Source organism: Nelusetta ayraudi, unplaced genomic scaffold (genome assembly GCF_046127955.1).
Source record: "Nelusetta ayraudi isolate G7.1 ecotype Tasmania unplaced genomic scaffold, CSIRO-AGI_Nayr_v1 ptg000071l, whole genome shotgun sequence".
Lineage (NCBI taxonomy): Eukaryota > Metazoa > Chordata > Actinopteri > Tetraodontiformes > Monacanthidae > Nelusetta > Nelusetta ayraudi.
Window position 1 is genome coordinate 2,007,077 of NW_027466121.1, and position 24,739 is coordinate 2,031,815.

The 24,739-nt window shown below is 46.0% G+C and overlaps 1 protein-coding gene across 7 annotated transcripts; it reads right to left on the minus strand.

The window, feature by feature from the left end:
• Positions 1 to 269: 269 nt before the first annotated feature.
• cnot1 (CCR4-NOT transcription complex, subunit 1) lies at positions 270 to 23,927 on the minus strand. 7 transcript variants are annotated; one of them, XM_076042760.1, is made up of 50 exons: positions 23,776 to 23,927; positions 21,902 to 22,197; positions 21,649 to 21,756; positions 20,919 to 21,017; positions 20,684 to 20,752; positions 20,472 to 20,526; positions 18,932 to 19,135; positions 17,866 to 18,034; positions 16,888 to 17,014; positions 16,263 to 16,373; positions 15,779 to 15,949; positions 15,489 to 15,616; positions 14,831 to 15,071; positions 14,489 to 14,608; positions 14,233 to 14,355; positions 13,987 to 14,138; positions 13,489 to 13,639; positions 13,165 to 13,366; positions 12,407 to 12,823; positions 11,775 to 11,899; positions 11,397 to 11,683; positions 11,233 to 11,311; positions 10,967 to 11,008; positions 10,397 to 10,642; positions 10,124 to 10,264; positions 9,855 to 10,034; positions 9,633 to 9,749; positions 9,423 to 9,533; positions 9,193 to 9,270; positions 8,895 to 9,072; positions 8,127 to 8,281; positions 7,741 to 8,037; positions 7,418 to 7,558; positions 7,213 to 7,317; positions 6,988 to 7,107; positions 6,677 to 6,871; positions 6,429 to 6,571; positions 6,238 to 6,346; positions 5,939 to 6,108; positions 5,299 to 5,530; positions 4,966 to 5,214; positions 4,090 to 4,253; positions 3,845 to 3,962; positions 3,654 to 3,755; positions 3,006 to 3,179; positions 2,422 to 2,571; positions 2,134 to 2,314; positions 1,909 to 2,041; positions 1,667 to 1,801; positions 270 to 1,427 (listed from the first exon to the last, which is right to left on the minus strand). In XM_076042760.1, exons 2-50 carry the CDS (start codon positions 22,001 to 22,003, stop codon positions 1,349 to 1,351), a joined length of 7,485 nt encoding a protein of 2,494 aa, XP_075898875.1. In that variant the 5' UTR covers positions 22,004 to 22,197; positions 23,776 to 23,927; the 3' UTR covers positions 270 to 1,348. The 7 variants fall into 7 exon arrangements, with proteins under 7 accessions (XP_075898875.1, XP_075898876.1, XP_075898873.1 ...); XM_076042761.1 differs by having other exon boundaries at positions 12,422 to 12,823; positions 13,153 to 13,366; XM_076042758.1 differs by having other exon boundaries at positions 13,153 to 13,366.
• Positions 23,928 to 24,739: the final 812 nt, after the last annotated feature.

Consider the following 24,739-nt stretch of genomic DNA (forward strand, 5'->3'; position numbering starts at 1 on the left):
TCCAGGGGGCAAAACAGGAGAATTTGTTCCTTTTCAGGGTTTTCAAAAGCAGGTCTAAACCAGGCATGGGCAAACTATGGCTCGGAGGCCATATGCGGCCCATTGACCTTTTTAATCCGGCCTGCTGAACTCGAAGAAATTCTATTAATAGTAATTAAGTCATAACATAGCCGTATTGTGTTCTCATCCAGGAGGACGACATCTCACTTTTCAAAGCCCCTCGAGCGGCGGTGGCGTTTGTGGTGCGGGTGGAATGAACACAGGCGCGCTGCAGTTCGAATGCTTTATTTTCCTGTATGTATGCATACTGCAGTTAAGTAGCAAGAACTAAAGGCAAACTAGAAAGGACTACAAAATACAACACATGGACCAATACATTTACAAAACATTCAAAATGTTACAAAATGGGCTGTATTGGTCCTTCTATTGTTCTTCAATTTGAATCTTTGTACAAACGGTCAAGGGGGGGTGGGGGGGTGGGGAGGGGGAGGAGAAGGGGGAGGAGGGGGGGTTGGGGGGAGAGACTTCCGGAGCCGATTTTTGAAAATGGACAAAGCGTCAGCGAGCGGTCACCTCCAACACGCTGACGCAGCCCCACCCCCACCACCTTCCTGTCCCACTGGAGGATTAAAAAAAAAGAAAAAAAAAAGGGGGGGGGGGATTCAAATCAAAGTAGCAGGCGGCTTTTTTCTTTTTTTTTCCTCCTTCGATCATCTACCATTCAGCCCCTGAACACAAAGTCAGGTGGGGTGAGGGGGGGGGGGGAGGTGGGGGTGTTCTGGTGGGTGGGTGGGTGGGTGGTGGAGGGAGGGGGGGCGACAAACCCAAAAAAAAAACTTTGGTAGCGAGTGAAAACATGTTCAGATGTCTTTTTACATGTCAGAATACGGGTTTTTTGTCCTCTTTTTTTTGTCTTTTTCTTCGATATTTGACATGTGCGTTGCTCGTCACCTACCTACGCTCCCCCGTGCTCCCTTTTTTCCAATATATACATCAAGCGTCAAAAAAAGTATATTAAACAGCATGTCTCATCTCATTCGACTCGCCCCTCCCCCTCCCCCCCCCCCGGAGGGATGGAAAAAAAGAAGAGAAAAAAGAAAAATCAAACTCCTCAGATCCCGTGAGCGGTTTGTCCTTTCATCATCCACGTTCTCCAATGACTGCGGCAGCCGCCGTCATCCAGTCAGTGCCAACGGTACAGAGGGAGGTGTGCAGGTGTGTGTGTGTGTGTGTGTGTGTGTGTGTGTGTGTGTGTGTGTTGGGTGGTGGGGGAGGTGGGTCCCCGGCTGCTGTGTCTCTCCCCGAAGGTCTGTACGAGCTGGTCTGGTGCTGCTGGCAGGCTGGCAGGCTAGCTGGCGCCAGTGCCCTCCATCACCTGCTGGGCCTGCTTCTGTCCCATGCAGCACTGGGCCACTGACTGGAACAGTCTGCACAGAGAGGGAGGAGGAGGGAGAGATGCAGGAAATGTTACGACTTGAAAGAAAAAGCTGACCATTAGCGCAAACGGCGAGGGATTCGGTTTTTCTGTTAGGGGGGAAAGGAAGAAGAAAAAGAAGAAGGAAGAAGAAGGAGGAAGAAGAAAAGAAAAAGGAAGGAGGAATAAGAAGAAAAAGGTGGAGAATGAAGATGAAGACGAAGATGAAGAAGAAGGAGGAGAAGAACCTACTTTTCAATCTCAGGGGCACAGTGCACAAAGTCGTGGCTCCAGAACTTAAAGGCAGGATTCTTGATCAGCTCGATGAAGGTGATGAGGAGCCCCCAGGGGTGAGGCCTGTTCACGATCAGCCTCTCCAGCAGAACCCTGCGAGACAGCAGCAGCAGCAGCGAGACTCGGGTTACTTTCTGACAACTATTGCAAATTTTCAAGTCCTAAATGAAGGTGCGACTGTGCGAGCGCTGGTCCCCCACCTGGTGATCTGCTCCTGGATGGCCTCGGTGTTGGCCTCGGCAAACAGGTACAGCATGGTGCAGCTGAAGTAGTGGGTGTGGCTGTTGGGGTAGCGCAGCTGGTTGGCTATTGCGTTCAAGAACAGGTAGCGACCTGGAGGAAGACGGCAGGGAAGACGTCATGCATGCGGTAAATATAAATAAACTGGCAAATGGCAACCTGAAAGCGTGCCGCCGCCAGCTTACCCTCGGTGTCCAGGTCCACGGCCAGGTTCTGGAAGATGTCCATGTGTGCCGAGTGCGTGATGGTGCTCATGGAGGGGGTGCTGCCCTTGTTGTGGATGTGGGCGATGGCCTGCGTGCCCACGTACAGGACTAGAGCGTTGATCAGCTGGATGTTGTAGCGGTTGCCCGGCTCGTTGGACACCTGCCGACACGAGTTTGCAGGTGTGACGCAGGAAACGAGGAAAGATTTCGCAGGACTTTGGTTGCAATTGAAAAAGCTATTTTTTTGTTTTGTTTTGTTTTTTTTACCTGCAGGTTGCTGCGCAGCTCCGACAGGAAAGTGACGGGGGATCGAGTCTTCAGATAGGAGTCCAGGTCCTTCTTGAACTGCGAGGGCATGACGCCCGTGAAGTTGGTGAGGATGCGCGGGGCGATGTTGATCTCGCTCAGCATGTCCACCTGCACCACATGGAAGCAAACGACAGAATTAGACACCAACCAAACTGATCAGTTTAATGCAGTGGTTCTCAAACTTTCTCTGTCACGCCCCCACCTCGGAGGAGGAAAAATTTTCATGCCGTGACTTTTGACCCCATAGACTTGCATGGCATTAGGGTTAGCGATAAGGCTGGAATTAGGGTTACTGCTGGAATTAGGGTTAGGGTTTCAGGGTTCTTCATGGGCTAGAAGCCTCAAATTTGACGTGGCTGTGTCTTGAGGGATCCCGATGAACCTGCAAGTGGCCCCATGTCTCTAGGACAAAGTTGACTTTTGACCCCATAGACTTGCATGGCATTAGGGCAGTGCTTCTCAAACTTTCTCTGTCACACCCCCACCTTGGAGGAAGAAAGATTTTCATGCCCGAAACAAGCGAGCATGTTTTTCCCTTTTACCTTCAAGTTGGGTGTGAAGGGGTCGGGGAGCCTCATGTTGCGTGGGAAGGCACTGAGGATGAGGTTGCGGAGCTGGATGCAGTTGGGCGGGATCACGTCGCAGAAGCCATAATGGTAGTCACACAGGAACTCTGGGAAGTCGTGCAGCAGGACCAGAAGCACTCGCAGTGTACCCTGTGGGTGGGGTCACAATCAGGTCATCAAACAAGAATACGGAAGTAAAAATAATTAAAACGGTCCAAACATATTGAAGGCTGTATAATAATAATTTGGTTTCCAAACCCATATAATATTTTTTTATTTATATATGCGAGACTATACACAGATCAAGGGTCTTGCGCCCATTTAGCTGCCATATTTCTAAGGAAGCCTGGTGTGGACAATCCAGCACATTTCATAAATAGGGCTCCAGCTCTTGTTTTCAAATAAACAAGGTATCCAGGTTTGGGTGGGCAGGCCACTGTAGTTCACTGGCAAGTCAAGTTGCAGCAATCTAAAGTGCAACCACTGTGATGTTGCTGTTTCTTCTTCAGAAAAATATTCTCCAAGTGTTACACGCTTAATCTTCAACACCGTCTCCGTCTGCTTAAAGAGATTCATCACGACAAGAAAATGCCGACCCGCAATAACATGACAAAATGAATTTACCTTGTAGAGGATTTGCATAGGTTTGTTGAGCTCTACATTCCTCAGGAAAGGCGCCAGGTACTTGAAGAGGTCGATGAGGAGCTGCGCGTACATGGGCCAACCCTGAAAGACGACAACGTCCGTTTAAGACTTCGTCCGAATGGTCGGCAAAAAGCACGTCGGTAAGGAACTGCGTTTGCTTCGCTCGGTACCTTTTGCTGGGGTGTGTGCGCCAGCATCCGGGCGATGAAGATGCGGTGGGAGATGAGTTCCAGCCAGGCGTACACGAAGCCAGGGGCTTTGGTGGGTCTCAGGATGTGGAAGGTGTTGCTGTGGACGAAGCGGGAAAGCAGTTGTGAAGTGGAGCGAGTAATTTGGATTCACAGCAGTGGGGGAAAAGAGTCATGGCGTGGTCAAAAAACACGGATCCGGTGGCGCAAAGTGGACGACGTCTCACCAGAACGCCGTGAGGGTCTGGAAGTTGATGGTCTCCAGGACGTGCTCGGGAGCGTTGAGCTCCAACAGCAGCATGATGAAGATCCGGTGGTACGGCAGCTGCTGAAACTCCGTCTGACGCACGTCGTGGTCCTGAATCAACACGCCGACGACGATACCCAGCACCTGGAGAAGCAACGCACAGCGCAGCGCCACAGTCAGCAAAGCAGCAGCAGTCAGAGAGGCAAAACGTTCGACTGCAGGTCTTCTGCAGATTCGCTCCATTTAGAGAAAAGATCTCAGAATTACGAGATCCTGATCTCGTAATTCTGAGATAAAATAAAGAAAAAGGAAACGTCTGTAAATACTTTCTAATCAGTTGTCAATGATGGCACTATCGCAGTCATTCTGCTATTACTACCTTCTCTGTTTGAGACACTGGGAAATGCTTGCATTTCTTAAAACTGAGGATGGGATTAATATTAGTATCTCAACACTGCGCATTGCGAGATCTTTTCTTGCAATTATGAGATCCTGGTCTCGTAATTACAAGAAAAGGTGCTTAATTTTTTTAATCCAGTGAATGCAATGCGCTTCCATGCTGTGGTCTGTGTAGGAGTGTTTTTATTGGCAGAGAACTGCTAAACCAGAAAACTGCTTGAAATCTTTTGAAAAGATCTCCACTGATAATTCGCACGCTGGCCGACTTGGACACGAGGTCCAAAATTCTGAACCACCAACTTTAACGAACAAAGCCAATTTTACATCAGGACATCACTTGTTGCAGTTGCACGACCACTGCTGATACGCACTTCTAGAATGTGCTGGTAAAAATGTTAAGAACACAGATTTGGAATCGGTGTTGGTTTTCTGTTGCGTTTTTTTTGTCACGTTGTACCTTGTTGAGAAGGTTGATTTTTGTCACCGTGTTCGTAGCTTCTCCAGAGTGTTTGACCAGGAGGGCTATGAGCCGGACGAAGGCGTCCAGGTTGTGGTAACACTTGGCCCTGATGATGGGCGCGCTGGCGGCCGGGTTGTGCTGCTGCTCGGCCTGCGCCCGGTAGCTGATCTCCACGCACATTTCAGTGCACAGCCGGAAGAATCTTGTGATCAGGTCGTCGGTCTTCAGGATGCCTTGCTGGTGCATCTGAGGACGGGTCGGGGTGAAACAAAACAAATGTTCATAGCGCGGTTTGGATATTTGGTCACAGACTGGCGAATGTTTGTTTACCTGGCCGACAAAAGCGGAGAAAGCCTTGGTGCTGTCTCTGCCTGCGGCGGCCGAGTGGTACAGGTTGACCCACTCCCTGAGGAGGTACTCCGCCTTCTCCCTCAGGCCCGGAGGATCGTCGTACTCGGAGGCCTGCGAGATCCCAGAGTGCATCATGAAATTGGGGCCGCCGTGGGCCCGGTCGATCATGGCCTCGTAGTTGGAGCGGACGACGTCCATCAGCTGCGGGAGACTGAAAGACAGCAAGGAGGGCGACATGAGTTACAAAGTGAACAAATGAAAGTAAGGCGACAATAATGAGAAAGAAATAATGTGGAGGCTAGTTTTCACAATATAGTATCCTGGGACTGTAGATACACCAGGATGACTTTTAGTCAAAAGTATGAATGCAAAGCTGTAATACAGAAAGAGGAGAAAGAGAAAACCAAGGCTAAGGTTGAGGAGGAATTTGAAAACGATGCGATGCCATTCGATATATTGAGCCTGCCATTTATATGTGAAAACGGGCTACATATACAACTGCTGCAGTGCTGCTACACATATTTGTTTCCCCATCATGTCTGGTACGTGCTGTGGAAACGACTCCCCGAACCCCTTGTTTTGACCCATGACAACGAGACTTGCTGACGGTGACAGTTACCCCTCAGGTGCGTTGGCTCTGGAGTGTGCGCAGGTCCTCATCAGGGTCTCGATTGTGTGGAAGAGGTCGGCCTCGGTGACGTGGCTCACGCTGCGTTCGTCCACGAGCAGCAGCTTCACCAGCTGCATGGCGAAGGCCACCGCCATGTAATGTAGGCCGTTCTCCATGGACTGGAGGGAAAAAAAAGACAAAACATGGTTGTCTCAGAAACCAGGAGGGTGACGTCGGGAACGTATGGTGAGGTCAGACAAAATTAAAGTGCATGAAAAAAACACACAAACAAGTTTGTAACTGCGTACCTGTGCCAGGTGCAAGTCGTACTGCTGCATGTTCACCAGGTGGTTCCTGATCAGAAGCTCCACTGCCTCGACGTTGTACTTGTACTCGTCGCGACATTCAATTAAACACCTGCAAATTATAAAAATGCGTTTGGTTTACAATCGGCAATCGCGGAGCTGCGCGGCGGATAACCAGCGCACCGTGAACCCACCTTGTGATCTGCTTGTTGCACCACTGCGGCCCGTAGGCGCGTCCGTCCTGGAGGGCTTTGAGCACCAGCAGGTGGCACTCCCTGTAGCGCAGCAGCAGGTCCGCATCAGCCCCACTGGTCGCATCCAGGAGACCTTCCACAGCCTGGGCAGAAAAATCAGATCATTAAGGTCCCGTTCACCCACTAAGAGTCAGAAACTAACTCCACATTGTTTCACTTTTCAATCAGTTTTTTTTTTTCTTCCCCACCTTCTGCAGGAGGCCAAGTGCCGCGATTCCGTCCCTGGAGTTCCGGGCCAGGGCCACAGCCTCCAGCAGGCTGCGGAGCGACTGCGTCAGGGGGTTCATGGCGAGGGACGGTGGGATGGCGTGAAGGTGCTGCTCCAGGTCGGCCATGCACTTGTCGTAGATCTGAGCCACGTCGTCGGTGGCCCAGGCCTGCTGCTGTTTTAACAAAACAGGAAATGGGATTAGTTGGCCGCCCGCCGAGGCATCGATCCACCTTGGCCCCGTTGCATTTCACCTCTTCAGTTTGAGGAACTAACGGCACGATCGCTCACCTTCATTGGCTGAGCCAGGAAGCCAGTGGGCTGGGACAGATCGTTGCTGGGCAGGAATCCTGGAACGTTCCTGGCAAATTCCTCATAAACCGCCAGTTGCTTCGGGTCGACGCCTCCGACCTGCAACGGAGACGGTTTCGCTCAGTGATAATGAAATGTCGGAGAAGCGTTTTCTAAATTAAAATGAGAAAAGCGAGCGACCGGTGTAAAATTAATCCGCTGCACCTTCAGTCTGATCTGCTCGGGCATCCGCTCAGCCTGGTAGGTCAGGACGACTGGGTCACAGTAGCGACGTCCCTCTTGGCGTGCGTGCTTCCTCAGCTCAAACTCCTGCGGGAGAAGGGAAAGCAAAAAAGAAAGCGTGAGGGAGAGCAGAATGGGGTAAAGGGAAGCTAAGCTGAAGCAACCGCTCGTCTCCGGACTGTCTTACTGTGGCGAGTCTCTTGTCCATCTCAGGGCCCGCCTTCTCCACAGCGGTCTTCTGAATGAAGCAGCATGCCAGCTCACAGTTGTCCTGAGCAATCCTGGCTGCAGCCTCTTCCATCATCTCCCTCTGTTGAGGAGTTGGTGCCTACGGAAAGAAAACGCAGAGAAGTTCATCAAAAAAGAAAAACATCCACAGGTGAATTACTATGAGTTCATTATTTTTGTGTTGTAAACTTTACGCAGGAATCTGCAACCACCATGTGACGAGTAACAGACGTATTTATTATATATTTTGGCAAAGAGCAGCAGACCCGGCGCTCAGCTTACCCGAAGTGCGGCGGCGAAGCTGTTCTTCAGATTTGTGGCGATGCTCATCAGCAGAGGCTCGCGGCAGGTGATCATGGCCATGCCGGCGGTCAGGTTCCTCATCATGTGGTGGGCGGCCACGCGCATACGGGACTCCTCCGAGTCCAGGGCAAAGTCCTTCCGGATGATCTGCTCGCAGGTGGTCATGGCGATCTTGATGGAGCGGTCGACCACGGGGTGCACCAGCTCCTGGACAGCTCGCTCCACCGACTGCCGCACGCACTGCTTCAGCTGCGGGTGGGCCTGGAGCAGCGAGATCTAAAAGGAAAGAGGGGGGTAGGAACATTAGAATCGAGCGGAGAAAAGAGAGAAGGTGCTAAAAGTTTCAGCGGACGCCGAATACTTACGTTGGCGTTGATGTTGATGTGCGGCGCCAGGCCTGCCAAGGCGTACACATTGATGTCGTGGTAACTGAACTGAGGAGTGGGAGGCCCAGTAGTTGTACAAGTGGTGGTGGTAGCAGCTTGGGTTGAGGGAGGCGCTGCAAATGGAACAAAGTCTCCTGTAGGCCAAAGCGATTGTTTGATTAAAATCACAAGAAAAAGGGGCAGACACAACAAAAAGGACAACAAACAGGCCAATCAGAGCTAACGAGTCGACGGAAAGCACACAGAGACTTAATTCAAGATACAGCAGAGCAGAAGCACAATTAACGGTATGAAAATCTGACATAAGCAAAAAACGACAGCGTAATAAATTCAAAGGAAGTAAATCTTAGCGTCTGCAAGCCAATAAACATTTGGCATTTGAGTCAAAATGGAAAATTGCTGCCGACTGGCTTTCACATAATCAAGGCGTGAGCTACAAATACTTGCAAACTTTTGTTTCACATTAGAGCGAATATTAGCATCATGCAAAGAAGTCTTAAGTGTCGCTCAACTTCATTATAGTGCATCAAAATAAAGTAGCAGCAATACAACAAACTTGGAGTAAATATAGATTTGAATTACCAGGAAAATGGGAAAAACATTTTTTTTTTGTTTTGTTTTTTAAAGAAACAGCAATGCATTTGTTTTCAACAGCTGGTATTAAAAAAAAATGCATTGTTTGGAAAAACAATGGGATTATACTCAGTCCAACACCTAATAAGAAATATTTCAATGCAGTGTACCCACCTGTGGTAGACACGGGCAGCAACTCCTCAGGAGGCTTTGCTTCCTTCTTTGGTGCAGAGAGCTGCTCCTCGAGGCTTTTTAGCTTCTCTTTGTCTTTCAGCAAGTTTCCAGGCTTCAGGTCATTGATGTCCAGGGAAAGGTTCTTACACAGAACCTCGATCTCAAACTTGAGGTTAAGCTGTGGCAAAAGGTTTTCGGGTTAGAGAGGGGAAAATGTGACGCAGGTTTGGCATTCAAAGTAAATATGAAGTCGTGGATGATAAGCTGGCAGTTAAGACAGGAAAGACTGATGAGGCACCTTGAGATCGTGCTCCTGATGCAGCTCTGCAAGAACATTCATAATGGCCATGGTCCAAGGATTCTGGGGCCTGAAGACCTACAGAGATACACACATTAGGTTAAGTGATTACAATGAATGAATAAACATGAGTAGTTTTGTCTGTTTAATTACCAACACATGTTTATTTACTTTTCGTCAATGAGAGATGGAATTACATAAAGCAGCTCAACCACGTTAGTGTTACTCACCATGCTTCGGAGACTGGACTCCAGGACTTTGGCCACAAAGGGAACCACGTACAAAAGCTCCTGTTGACCTTTCACATAAGCTTCCAGTAGCAGAGATTTCACTTCCAGATCCTGGAAAATAGACCAAACAGGTTATCAAATTCAAAAAAGGAAACCTGGCATGTGATAAATAAAAAATGAAAGAAGAAAAAAAAAGAAAAACTTTCTCACAGTATAAAGGATAGGCTTGTTCTTGGCCAGTGTAATCATGCCTAACCAGTGGCCCAGGTTTTTCAGTAGGGAGCGATCGGAGAAATTGGCAGCTGCCTTGTCAGAGGTCAACAACACCTGAAAGACAAAGATCAACAGTGTATTTTAAACCAGCTTACCGCCAGTGCTATCAGGTACTGGCAAAGTACAGGCAAAAATTTGTCCTATCCCTCACTAGCTCACCTTAATATTCCTGTATGTTTCAGTGAGGACCATTTTGACAAACTCGGGGTTCTTCAGAGTGTCCAAAAAGTTGGAGTAGAGACTGTGAAAGTTGGGCTCGATGCTGACGCGTTTCATCACCAGGTACTGGGACACCCAGGGCATGAATTCATCCTTCACCGTCTCCTTCAACTCCTCCACCTGGATAGAGCGTCAGGTTTTAGGTCACATATTTGGACTATTACAGCTCCAAAGTTACCGTTTGATTCCAAACGTCAGTCTTAGCTCACCTTTTGTGTCATGTTGGACTGTGAGAGGTTGTTGAAGATAAAGGCAATCTTCTCCTGGACATTCTCTGGCGGCTCTACAATCCTTTCCGTTTGGTCTGTAGCCACCAACAAGGTGTCGATGTTGGTTGTGTTTATGGAGGGCTGCAGGGGGCAATCGACAGCAAGAGAATAAGAAACTGGATCGAATTTATAACATGTGAAACTGAAATAAAAAAACAAAAACACTGAGAAGGTCATCCAACAAAGAGCGGCTGTTGACATTGCCAGACTCACGGGGACGTCCTTCTTGAAGTTGCTGGGCGTGGGCCTCGTGATGGTGGTGGTCTTTGTCGCTGTGGTGGTGGTGGTGGTGGTGGTGACCAGAGTGCTGGGCTGACCCGGCTGGGGGGCCTTCGGGCCGACGGGCTGCTGCGACTGGGCCTGAGCTTGGACGTGCGCCAGCGCCAGACTTCCGGGCGTCGTGATGGAGCCTTGCATCTTCACCGGAGGGTCCCGAGACTGTTGACCATACTCGATATACTGCACGCACAAAATATCGAAATGTGCAGAGTGAATAATTTATTGTCGACGTAGAGGTTCGTTAGGAAATAAGTCACAAAAAGCTGTGGTAAATTTAAAAAAAAAAGAAAAAAAAAAAAAAAGAAATAATATCTGTATTTCAGTCTCACTCTGTTGGTGTTGGAAAATTCTACAGGTGCTAGCAGTCAGTTTTGACACACCTTCTCATGCAATGCTTTTTACTTTACCTTAGCTACTTTCTACATTGTAGATACATACTGAAGACATAAAATATATGAGCAAGATATATGGAATTATGTAGTAAAGAAAAAAAATGTTAAATACCTCTGAATATGTTTTACATGGAGGGTGGCTATTTTGAAGAATCTAAAATACAAAACATGATTGACTTATTTCACATTTTTTGATTACGTCATATTTTCAGATGTGTTCATTCAGAGAGCCTTCAGCGAGATTCTACAATGTAAATCAATCAAATGAGAAGTTGTGTCCAAACTTTTGACAATTACTTTTTTTTGTAGACATCACATCAAATGAAAAGCTGGGCCAGCGAAAGCTTGAAAATGAAAAAAAGGAGGGAATTTAATTACCTCCTGTAGATGATGTGGAAACTGCAGGAAGTGGGCAATTGAGGCGAGATGTTGACAATACTGAGGGTAGTCCTTCAGTCTAGAAACACACAAAAAAACAGGGTTGTCAAAGCAGCAGCTTCCGCGTAGTGGCAGTCATTTAAGAGGCCGAATGTTTTCAGTACCTGTTTTTAAATCTATCGAGAGCAGCGATGCCAAAGTAATACATCTTGGAACCGTAGGGCTTCCTTAAGGCTTCAAGAACATATCGGAGAGCCAGGCCGAGGGCCATGTAGGTGACCAGACCCTTTTCGATGATGCCGCCGAAAAGGCAGGCGGTGATGTGCAGCTCCTTGTCCGGGTACTGGGGGAAGAATCGGTACTCCTCGAACAGGTTCCGAAGCATGCAGTTGAAGACCTCGCGCTCTCGCTTGATGGTTGAATCCTTGAACCTTTGCAGCATCTCTAACACCTGGGCAAAGGGAAACAGAAGATGTGGTCACTTGGGCAATACGCTCAACGTAATTCAAAGAAGTTAAAGCAAATTTTTCTGCACAACTTACTTCATCCACAGACATGGTGGGGTGGGGCGGATGATTGTAGATACGCTGAAAGTAACTGTTGGCTTCGTCGTCGATCTCTTTGCTAAAGTGCTGGTTTGCTTCAGGCCACACCTGAGAAAGATCGGCTTGAAAAAGAAGGGGGGGTGGGGGGAGGACATTGTCGTCACTGTCACTGTTTCAGTTCAGCACTTGTACAGCGGGTAGAGAGTTTTTTTAAAACTCGTCAAAAGCACTGTGCATTGAAGCCATCAATTAAAAAAATAAATAAAAACATTCCAACTGAGGTCAGACAAAGCTGCCTTTTAATGCTGGGGAAGAAGATAAATTACGCTCAAGTGGGGCAGTCAGCATGAGCCAGACAAGGAATGGAAGACTGATCTGTATTTCCTCTCTGATTATTTCTCTCAGGTTTTTGCGTGACGTGATGAAATTTAAGCAGCAAAGCGAAAATGTGATTTTCAGTGACAAAATCTTCAAATTGTACTGGTGAATTGCAAATTTTCTGTGCATTTTGGAAGATGACTTTTTTAAATTTTTTTATTATAAATAGGAAACCTGTACAATCAGAGGAAATACAGTGCTGAGCAGCGCAAGGCGGGGCTCTCAGTCACACCACCGCTACCACCACTTACAGGCCTTGATCTTACTCTGTTGAAAGGTCGGAGGGTTCAGGCCGGGTGTGCTCATCTTCCTGGTGCCAAACGGGTCTGTGCTCACTGTCTGCATGCCCAGGCTGGATCCAATGCCAGAGCCGATACCAGAGCCGATACCGGAGCCGATACCAGAGCCGATGCCAGAGCCGATACCAGAGCCGATGCCAGAGCCGATGCCAGAACCGATGCCAGAACCGATGCCAGAACCGATGCCGGAGCCGATGCCGGAGCCGATGCCGGAACCAATACCAGAGCCAATGCCGGAACCAATGCCAGAGCCAATGCCAGAGCCGATGCCAGAACCGATGCCAGAGCCGATGCCAGAGCCGATGCCCGAGCCGATGCCCGAGCCGATGCCCGAGCCGATGCCCGAACCGATGCCTGAGCCCAACGGACCTGCAGGGTGAGGTGGGTTTTGATTATTTTCTGTGGAAAAATTCTCAGCGGGCCTCAGAGCTAGCGTCTTCCTTTTTCTAAACTGCTCTTCTCAAAATTTTCAGATTTATCTAAAACGTAAATGTAAGGTTGTCAAAATATATTTCAGGGCCCACAGATTTAAACTTTACATTAACCAGTCCTCAAATGTAAATCTTGACCACTCTATGCATCCCTAAGTCCAAGCATAATGTGCGATGGAAGTGCAGTGGGACCCCATTGCCAATTTTGCCTCAACACATGCCTTGCTCTCTCATCTTAAATGAAGGAATAAGAAAATAGCATAGTACCAGAGTCCATACCAGGGAGCTGCGATGACAGGCTGCCAATGCCTCCAAATGGTGTGCTGGGATTAGGGTTAGGGAGTGGCGGGAAAGCCTTGGCTGGGGACTGGGGATTACTGAAAGCGGAACTCAGTGAGGTTGGAAAACCTTGCATGCTCTGAGTGTGAGACGTGGCAGTGCCCCCCAGGTTGAGAGAAGCCATGCCCGACAGCGGGTCCATCTGCAGGAGCGCAAGGAGAGTTTTGCGGAGAGAACGGTGAATGTCGATCCGAGGTTGTTTTTTTTTTTTAACCTCGTACGGCGTCCGTGACAACGAGACAAATGACGCCGGTCTAAAAATACCTGTACGGGAGAGATGGCGTCTAAGCTGCTGGTGCTGGGGGCACGTCCCTTTGGCATTACCCCGGGTGGCGGCTGCCTGGCCTTGTTCATCACATTACTGCAGTTGGCAACCATGGTCAGGATCGTCTCCGACAGCTCCTGGGAGACACTCCTGCAGGAGAGCAGCAAAACGCAACACGGGTTCGGGTGATGGACGACAAATCAAAAAGAATCATTCGTAGGGATGGAACGATAGTGTCAACAAGGTGAAATCAAATGTCTGTTTGTGTAATTGTGCTTTTAGATGTATTGTGTGGTAACAGTAAGACAAGTATAGTACACAGTGGTAAAAAAAAGGTTTTTGGACACCCTTAAAATTTCTACTCAATTACTGTTATTAATATTTGCCAGAGTGCTTTTGGTGCCTGCACTAAGATAAACTGCACAATGAGACTCCTAGTGCAACACAGTGCATCCCAAAACGATTCAAGTGACTGAGCGAGTAACGCAAGGTCTCACCCAGCGCAGGACTGCAGGCAGGCCAGCATGGTGGCCAGGGTCTCCGGGGGCAGCTGCGCACTCTTGGGTTGATCCTTGTCTGGGGCCAGACCTCCCATAATGGAAGGACATCGCCTCTTCAGGAATGTCACACACGCTTGGATAAAAGGTTCCTGGAAACAAAAGGCACTTCTTGTAAACTACGGTTTTGCTTTGTTTTACATTTTACAGGTGTGTTTAAACTAAAGGAGGAACTCCAGGCCCTACCCCGTGTTCTCTGATTTTGTCCGTCAGCCACTTATCGAGTTTGAGGTATTCACGGCGAGAAGCAAGTGCAGCGAGGTCAATTACAAAGGCAAACGGAGTCCCATTGAGCAACATTGAGAGCGACTGGGGGGGGGGGGGAGGGGGGGATACAAGAAATAGGTTTAATGATCATTAAAACCACACTTGAAATTTACCGCAGAGTACAATGTTAAAAAAAAAAACAAGAACCACACTTTGTATGACTGCATAGACAAACCTTCAAGTCCTGGGCCACATCTAGGATGCGAGACAGCTTGGCCTGGTCATACTGCTCCCCCCTCATGTACCACTCGGCCATTGAATGCATAATTAGCTGACGGATGGAGGGAGACTGTCCCTGGAAAAAAACAAAAACAATGGGTTTTTATAGGAAAACCTGTCTCATGCGCCATCTCACTCCAGTCTACCAGCACCCAAACTGCTTGGGGGAGAAAAACAAACCCAGAGTGACTGAAAGTTTCAAAGAAATTCATAATTTGACTTCTCATGAATTTCAACATTACACAAAGGGAACTTAAAGTCACGAAGCGTCAAATTTGAAAGGCTTTCTCGAACCAACCTGTCCATGCCAGGCATAGTGCAAGATGATGGCCGAGTTGGGGTGGTTGCCCAAAAAGATGGGCATTAAGGTAGAGATGAGCTCATGGCGTAGCGTGTGCCAGGAGGTGGAGATCTGCAGCAGTGCCAGCACCAACATGTCCGGGCAGTGCTTTATTGGGAAGCCAAAGAGCTGCTTGACCTGCTCGTACTGGCCCACCTCAGACAGCCGCAGGAGACTTTCCACCAGGTCCAGACTTTTCCTGCACGGTTTAGAGGACAAGTGGTCAAACAATGCAGCAGCAGAGCATCAGCTGGTGCTCGCTAGAGGCAGTCCACGATGACAACACATATCACATTTGGCCCTGCATCATAACTGCTTGAATAGATACCCAGTCATGTCTGTTAGACAGCAGACTCAATGTGAGGTCTATAGGCCTAAAAATGTGTAGCAATGAACTCCTATAAAAAAAGGATGTGATCAAAAACAAAGACTTGCGATGCTCAGCGCACAAAGAAAGGAACCAGAACACTCTGGCTGAGCAGTTTTAGAAGACTTTAGTTGCAAGAAAATAAACCCAGAAAAGCAAAGGAAAGAATCAACCCAAGAATCAACTTATTCTTAAAACGTGACAGCCAGCCAGTCAGCCAGCCAGCCAGCAGGGCTGCGAGGTCCATACCATGTGACAATCTCCCTGTTGTCATCCTCTGGCGGTGCCTTGAGGATGTCAATGGCCACAGTGTGGCAAGGGTAGTCGGCAAAGCAAAACACTTCGGGGCTCATCAGGGAATGCTGAATGAATGACAACTGGAAACAGAGACAGAGTCACTGAGCTCAGACTGAGCATTTGAAAGACATACACATTTCATTTTTGGAAAAAATAAAAAATAAAAAAAAATAAAAAACTACATACACTTCTGTATTTTTTATCAGTTTGCAGCTTGGAATGAATTCTTGTGATTTTATTACCTGTCCCTCAGCGTGTTTCCAGGGCCTGTAGATCAGATCAACTGGGAAGACTTCCATACCCAATCCCCTCTGAATGCCATACACCACAATGTGAAGGCCTTTGCTGTCCCGGATGATGAAGCCGGCATGATCCAGTTCGTACGTCACCTCTTTGAAGTTCAGGTTGGGATTCTAAGACACAGAGAGTTGAGTGATTGAGTCCCTCTTGGTTCTGAAACACGGCTACATCTCCTCCTCCTCCTCCTCCTCCTCCTCCTCCTCCTCCTCCTCCATCATTTCAATTATTTAACGAACTGCAAGTCACACCTGAAGATGATTTTATGTTAAGTCTATGCCATATTTTATGCTCTAAGCAAATATTTAATACAATAATTTAATTGCACGCTCTAATTCAGATTGCCTTGTTAAATAAAGTAAGGCTTTATTTACTCTGGAAAAAAAAATTCTACACTTTGTGACAACGACGCCCAGGCGGTTCACTTACAACTTCTTTCACGACGTCAATGAGGACTTCAACATTCCACGTGTGGGCCTGCGAGCCGTCGTTCTTGTCCTTGCCATCGCTCCAGATCCCACTTCCTGGAGCAGAGATGGACTGCAGCAGAAAACAAGAAAAGACGAAGTTCTTGTGATGTGAAACAACAACAACAACAACCACCTGATGGGCACTCCAGTCAACGCAGCATTGCAATTATGCCTCAATATTCACTGTGTAATGGTTCTAAAGTGCTACCACATGAGATGTCATGCAAAACTCAACCTTATTTAGGCTTTATTCTGACGCAAGGATGAAAATATGAAAAGCTTCAACATGTTGCACAGCTCAGTGACGCACTGAGATGTCCAGGATTACATGGGAATTATTTCTTGACCCCGAACGTCACGTCCGCTGACGTGTAAATGCGAAGAAAAAGTTTCCATGACACTTTAGCGATGTACCTCTATATCGATACGTCTGAAAAAGCACCTCATGAGAGAGTAAAAACCTTTCAGCCATATTTGAGAGAATGAGGCTCCACAAATCTTGAAAACCTCCGTTTAGAAGTTAAAATAAATGAACTAAAATGAAAAAAAGAAAAGCATGAAGAGTCCATTGAGAGTGGTCTCACCTGCAGTGGGATGCCATCAGAGAGGCCAGAGTGGGTCCGAGCCATCATCCCCAGCACCCTGGCCACCTGACTGGCTGTGACCTCTCTCACCCCATACTGAATTATAATGTTTCTGCACTCATCCAGACTAGAGAGACAGATGACACAAACATGTTAGCGTTAAACTTTGATCGTCTTGATTATCAGCATGTTAACAGAGCCACGATCAGAAACGGTTTGAGGTGCAGAATGATCAACCGATATAAAAACTTAAATTTAGCTTCAAAACTGGTCATTTTACCATGAAAACTTGTGATACTCGCAAACACAGGCACTGAACTTCCGTACATATGGAGCACCGACCAAAATGATCCCACTGAATATTGAAAAAAATCATCCATCTTTTTGCTGCCAAATTCCAATATCCATCTGTGACCCAGTAATCATTTTGCATACGTAAGTCAACATCTAGAATCAAGACATACAAACTGTTGTTTACTCTACAGTGATACCACTGTTTAAAGTGTGGCTCCACTTTATTAAAGTGGGTCAAAATAAAGCACGATGCAACATTTGTGCCAAGAATGTAGCGGCCCAAGACGGGAATACCGCAAACTTGATTTGGAGGAAATCCTGATTTGCGTCACCAGTAAAAATGGAAAATAAAAATTTGGTGCTGTGACGCCAATGTTCTGTCTGTTGTTGTTCAGCCCTGTTTTTTTTTTTTTAAACATCTGGTATCAAGAAAAGTATTGTTTTGGAACCAGCGTCGCAACCAAGGCATCGAAATAGGCATTGTGTATAAAATGTTGGTATGATACCAGCCCTACAGATTCTAAATCACTTGCGATGCATTCAAGAGCCCTGGTGTCAGACTCGACAAATGCATCTTACATTGTCTGTTACGCGAGTAGACAATGACAAAACACAGACACCCAAACATTTCAATTGTTATTTAAACAGCAGCTCAAAGGAAAGTTTAAAAAAAAAAAACGGTACCTAGCACAGAAACCATATCCAACTTCTTGCATGAATTCTGCAAGAGAACTCTCCATGATGGTCTTTGCTAACTCCCCCGAGTCTGGCAGGATCCTGTCCATGGGAATGTCCCGTTTTTCAGGGTACAGAAGTGGTGCGAGCACCACAGGGCAGCGCTCCTGGGGGAAATCTGTAACACAGGCAGCACCAATGGAAAACTATTAGAGGACCGGAACTGTGCTTTGTTTTTTAAGCTGGGGATGCTCCACTCGCTTTGTGGTCGATCTTAAGTGACGGACAGGAAGTGATGAAGAAAGGTCCTGACAAACCAAAGCTTGGCTGTTTAGCATTAGGAGTTCTCCGTCTTCTTATTTTCATTGTGTAAGCAGAAATTTTGATATATTGTTAAAATACTGTGTTTCGGAACAAGGAAGTTTCAAACCTCTATAAGCTGCAGTGACAAAGGGGGATTTCGCTCAAAACGAATGAGGTAAACATTGTTTTCTATTATCATGAACACACTCAAAAAAAAAAAAAGAAGTTACAACCGAAATTTTGATTTTAATTCAAAAATTTACTTTCTGTGTTTTTTTATCATAGGGAAAACTTCCCAAGCATTTCTCAGGGAAAATGATTTTGCTTTTTACATCTGTGAAGAAAAGAAAACACATTTTCCAAGCTTCCTGCTTTTTAAGTATTTTTTTTTTGTTGTTGTTTTTTTGTTTTGTAGAAGAAAGTTAAGACTTTTAAAAAGAAAACCAATCGGCTGTTTTTGTTATTGAGAGGTCTTATTTTTCCTTGTACATTTATAAGTACGGGGTAATTACCAAAAACTGTGTTTATCTAGTAATTAGCTTCATCAGCAGAGCAGCTGTTTACTAAAAACAGACAGTGGCAGACACAGCTGAACATGCTCTCTATGTCATCTAGGGCAGATTCAGAAGTTCCTCATGACAGATCACAAAGGGGCAAAACTCAAGTCTTCGGAAATTGAAAATATCCCAGAGGTTAGTATTTAAAACATACATGAAACAAACAAGCAGCAACAACAACAACAACAACAAGAAAAAAATGTTTCACCCCATACCTCGGCAAAGTGTTTTCAGGAAGGCGTCAATCTGTTCTTGTCCTACCCCACTGGCTCCCTTCTGGCCAAACAGTAGATGGGAGAGCAGTAGGTGCAAGACCTCTATGGCAATATCTTGGAAGCCACCTTCTTGGTTTCCTCCGAGGTCTGCGTCAACGTACGACCGCAGAAGGTCTGGAAGCTTCTGCTTTACGAACTGCGCAGCTGAAAAAAAAGAAAAGACAGACAGGTTAGAGAAGAACTGAGACACGTTGGTTTAAATCTCACAACATCACCCGCATAAACGCTCATGGACGTGAAAAGCTCTAAGCTGGAAGTTGGTGCAGAACTTTTCACGCAATCATTTGACCGACTACGGTTGTGTCTTTCGGGGAGATCAATGGGAGATCAATCTTTCAATGACTTCAAGGACTTGACCGTGCGGCAGCGGCAGCAGCCACGCAACACAAGCACGGTCAAAAGTTCTTGACCGTACGTCCCGTCTTCTAATCATAGCAGGTCATTTGGTTGGCAAAAAGTAGGTAAATGCAAAGAAATTGTCCATCTTCACTGAGACTCATTCAACATTTTCTCATCCGATGCCAATTTTGATGAAGATCTTTTGCCGAAAGATCTTCAATGGGATTGGTGCATTTTGGACGGTGCTGCAAATGTATTGAAGTTCTCAAACTTTCTCTGTCACGCCCCACCTTGGAGGAAGAAACATTTTCAGAGAAGAAGCCCCAAATTTGACGTGGCTGTGTCTTGAGGGATCCCGATGAACCTGCAAGTGGCCCCATGTCTCTAGGACAAAGTTGGCCTTTGACCCCATAGACTTGCATGGCATTAGGGCTGTGGTTCTTAAACTTTCTCTGTCACGCCCCACCTTGGAGAAATATTTTTTTTTTTCCGTCCCTGTCAAATATTTGTCCATCCTGTGTACCTGAGCAGCGTTTTTCTTAGCTACAACCTACTGAACACTTTTTGTTAATTGTTCCGCCGTGGAAAAAGTTCCGACGTGAAAACATTAGTTCCCCCGGGCGCCCCGTCTCCCTCCCTCCCTCCCGCCCGGTGCCCCCCCCCCCCCAGACGTGACTCCGCGCCCCCCCCCACTTTGAGAAACACTCCTGTAGCCCAAGATTGTCTATTGCACAGCAATTTAAATCTTTAATATCAAATATTTTCACAGACAACACCGAAGGCTTGAGAGACACTTTGCGGTCATGCAAACAGTTCCGGCACGTTAAAACCGTTTTGGAAGTTGGGAAAAGAATAAAAAACTTTTGTTTATTTGGGATTTAAAATGAACTGCTGGAGCTATGATGCGCAACGAGAATCGTCATCCACGGTAAATCTGGAAACGCAACTCATTCCTGGTTTCCTCAAGTTCAGTCTAACTGTTATGAGAAGTTCAATTGCAAACCAGAGATGCCATCTGCCAACTGGCACCACTGCAGGCTAAATAACTTGCCAGATTTTGCAAGAGCGACGGCTTAAGGTTCATATCCTGTTTGCTTGCAGGTTTTTTTTTTTAAATATTTCAGGTCAAAGAATTACTCACCAAAACCACAAAGGTCTGCGTTGCTTGAGTTGAGCAAAGCAAGGCCAAAAATCACCTAAAAGATAAACACATGAAATACATTTAAAAAAAATATAATAATAATGATAATAATAATAATAATAATAATAATAATAATAATAATAGGGACATTTTCAGTAATGATTCACTGTGCAAAAACCTTCATCAATGAGCACACAGCACAGCAATCTTACCTCTTGGACCTTGCTGAGCTTAAGAACTTTACTGAGTTGAGTAAATAGGTGGGCCGATGGCTTCAGACTCTGAAAGAAAACGACATCAAATTCTATCAGAACGACAGAAATGTTCATCATCCTCATTGCACTCATACAATTGGACTGTCTAGTTTAAGAGTTTCATTACAAAGTGTTTCCAATAGCGCAGCAAGTGACAAAAAAAAAAATTTGATCCGGCGCAATCCGCCCTCACCTTCTGATAGTGGAGAGGATTGTCGATGGCGTAGCACAAAGTAGAGATGAAGTTGGGCTTCGATATCAGCGACACACACTCCTGGATCAGAAACTGTGTCTTGTGAACAAACAAACACGCGGGGAAGAAAGCAAAGAAAAAAGGAAGCAAGAGGAAAATCAGAGACTCGACAGCAAGTTTTTCTCAGAGGAAATACAATCAAAGTCAACATTGAATGGTTTCACATCACCATTACAAAGATAGACAATGACGAGAGCTAAATGGTCAACTGATAAGCAAATTCAGCATCAAAAATCACTTTCTAGCTAAAACTAATAAAGGAGTTAAAAAAAAAAAGAAAGAAAGAAAAGACAACAACATGCTTTCCGAGGAGAACATTTTGATTGTATTTATGCAATAAGCTTTGCCAAATGACATGCTGTGGGTCACCTCGTGCCCTGCCATTGGCTTTGAGGCCGGAGGAGTAAAACCAGAGTGGACCTCTGTCCTCGGTCATTTCCCCAATCTTTTGATTGAGTCCACACACGGGCAGTTCCTCTCATTGCCTCAAAGTTTTCATTCAAAGCAGAGCCTATTTTGACCTACAAACTAATGTTTAATCCTCAGTCCCCCCTTGTTTAACATTGGATAGAACACGTGACGCTTGGCCAGGTTACTATGGATGAAAAACAGGTTGTGGCAAAATTTAAAAAAAAAAAAAATCCAGAAAGTTTCATTTGAGAAGACTTACCTGGTGAAAGTCCTTGCCACTACTTTTACCATCGCCACTAAAATCCACATGGGAGAAGAGACAGCGTAATAGATGTCTGTCTGCCTCAGGACCGTGACGATTGACAATCTAAAGAGAGCACGAAGACAATCATCCGTTACCAAGACGTACGGAGACTTTTTTTGTTTTTAAAAACATTCCACTGCAACGTCAATCTCTGGAGGCCAAACGACCAAAAAAACAAAACAAAACAAAACAACAACAACAAACTTACATGCTGTATTTCTTGCTGGCTGGCTCGATAATTTTTCTTTGTTAAATTGTCCACCAGATAACTGATTTGAGACAAAGCCAGCGAGAGCGAGTCAAGATTCATTGCTGGTTGGGGCGGAAGCAGGCGGCCGAGCGCGGCGCAAAATCACCATTATTCCCCTTTGGTCACTTCAGTAATAGGTTACTTCTGCTCCCCCCCCCCCCCAAAAAGGTGTGAAGAATGTTAAGTCTCCAAATATTTATTTCCGGTCAGTGGCTCCAGGTTCCAAATAATCAATTTAAAATCAAGTTCAGCATCTGTAATGTAAGAACACAAAAACAGTTGTTAAAACAGACAAATCACGCTCAACCTCACTGATCTGCACTTTTACTTCAGACGCTTTTTTTGTGCTATAGAGCAGGAAAACATTGACAGACCCGTGTCAGCACGATGCTGTGACAGGCTTAGGGCCTCATACAAAACAAAAATGTTACGTGCAAATTTTTTTTTAAAAGTGGATATGAAGTGGTAACAGGTTTGCTAAACTTTATAAACAATGGAAAAAGATTTGGACTGACAGATCCGTTGTTGGCGTGCCCTGAGAAGGAAGGACCTCCTGTTATATAAAACTCGCCGTGTCCGAAACGTTAGCATGTACTAGGCCTCGACTCCAACCCGATGCTAAGCACACAAAGTCAAAGCTAGTCCAGCTGCTCGCTTAAAGTTATCAACTTGAGTGGACGTTCACTTTGCCGCGGATGTGTCATAGTACTATAAAATACAAGCCGTGAAAATAGCTCACCGAGTAAGTGTATTTGTTATAAAAACAAAAAACAAAAAACAAATACTATCAAAACGGAAGCGCTCACTAAAACAATAAGCAAGCTAATACACGTTAGCAAATCTTGACAGCTACATGTCAGGCGTTTCGAGAGAAACGGAACAGAATGAAATGGTTTGACTGAATAGTTAGTTAAAAAGACTTTTAACGATTTTAGATAGCAGATGATGAGCCCTTATATGCGGTAAGTAGGGCTACTGAAATGTCAGCGATGACCACCGCAACGCTGATCAATCACTTGCTAGGGCGACGATAAAGTTAACATTAGCCAACATGTTTACGACGTACAATGTCCACCACTAAACTGAACCACGAAGTCTTTACGCGACGCTTACCTAGTTATAATTTCACAGCTAACTGAAAGCTATTAGGGGAAATTCCTCTTAGAAACAGCTGAACTTGTCCGCGGCCGTAATAACCTGACAAAGATGTTGCCAACTCCCTGTATTGCAAGTTATGGCCAATGCTATCATCACTTGCGTGAAGCTACCATGAGCAACATGAGACCGAATCAGGCTGGTGTGTAATTTTAGTATGACCTCATGTTACGCTTGAAAAACAATTGTGCAATACGTTTCTAGCAAGTTATCGAAACAATTACCGTTACTCCAAAATATGACACCAACCTCGGTGCTGAGGGCCCCGAGTATTGCGGACGGTCCTGAGCATGAGCTGGCTCGCTAACATTAGCATTACCCTTGTTAACGTTAGCTCATTTGTAAGGGCTCCAACTAATTTTTGAAATCGCTAACGGTCTAGCTAGTCGCAAGCGCTCCGTTTTACAGGTGAATTAAATGACGGGAAAACAAACAAGGCCACGGGACACGGTTCGAGGGAAGCGTTTTCGTGAAATCAACGCACAATTGGCAATAAATTCAAGTTTGCTATGAGAATTTACTTTCACATTCGGACGAAATGACAGCGGGTTTTCTGTACATAGACCCATCCGACGACAGTGGGCTATCAGCCATTCTTCTGATTTAATATAGCACGCCGTGTGTCTATGATATTTACCGGCCGAGAAGCGGGTCCCGATGTGTGTTCTGAAACTCACCGTGCTCCAGAAAAAAAAAGTAATTCAAATTTTCATCCCTTTTGATTCTCGCAACAAACTTGACGAAATGGAAAGGTTGCTGTGCCTCCAGTTCAGTTTGATTTTCAAAATAAAATGGCGACTGTCACTAGCACGGCGCGCACACGAGACGTGAAGTGCGTGAGCGCGACATAGCCGATAGGTCCCCCGCTTGTAGACGTGCTGCTTGTCATAAACCCCCAGCGTTTACTGTATTGTGTTGCTTCGTTCAGTAGAAAAGTATTGTTGGAAACAAGTATTAGCCCATGATAGCTTCACATAGGATGTGGTATTTTGTTTGAAGGGATATGAATTTTCAGACCCATAAAGATGATTTCTCTATTCATATATTTGATTTCTTAATTCATATGTGTGTGTGTGTGTATCTATATCTATATCTATCTATATCTATATATCTATATATATATATACACATATATATCTGTATATATACAGATATGTATATATATATCTGTATATATACATATATATCAAAACAATTAATTCAGTTCTCGTTTCCATAAGAACTGAATTCATTAATCATTCTCTCAGCCACAGTTGTTGGAGGTCTCTGCTGTCAGCGTGGAACTGTGTGTCTTCTGCTTCTTCTTGCCATCAAAGGTTCCACACGTCTTGAAATCCTTCCCTGTGGCACTCCCGGCGATTTTCCCCACGCGAGGCGGGCAAGATCTCTTCTGGTCAATCTCTCGACGGATATCAACGTCATTTTTGATCGAACCACTCTTGGTTAGGAGCGTCTGGAGTAGCCAACTATGCCCCCAGCGGCCTTGCTTATAGTGCCACAGAGAATGGACCGGTCCGCTTCTACAGAGTCTTGCCGAGGTGACGATGTCGCCGGCTTTGGCTGTGACAATGCTCTCACTTCTTTTGAAATGCTGATTTCTCTTATTTTCCATTATAACAGCGTAGCAAACCGGTTGCCCTT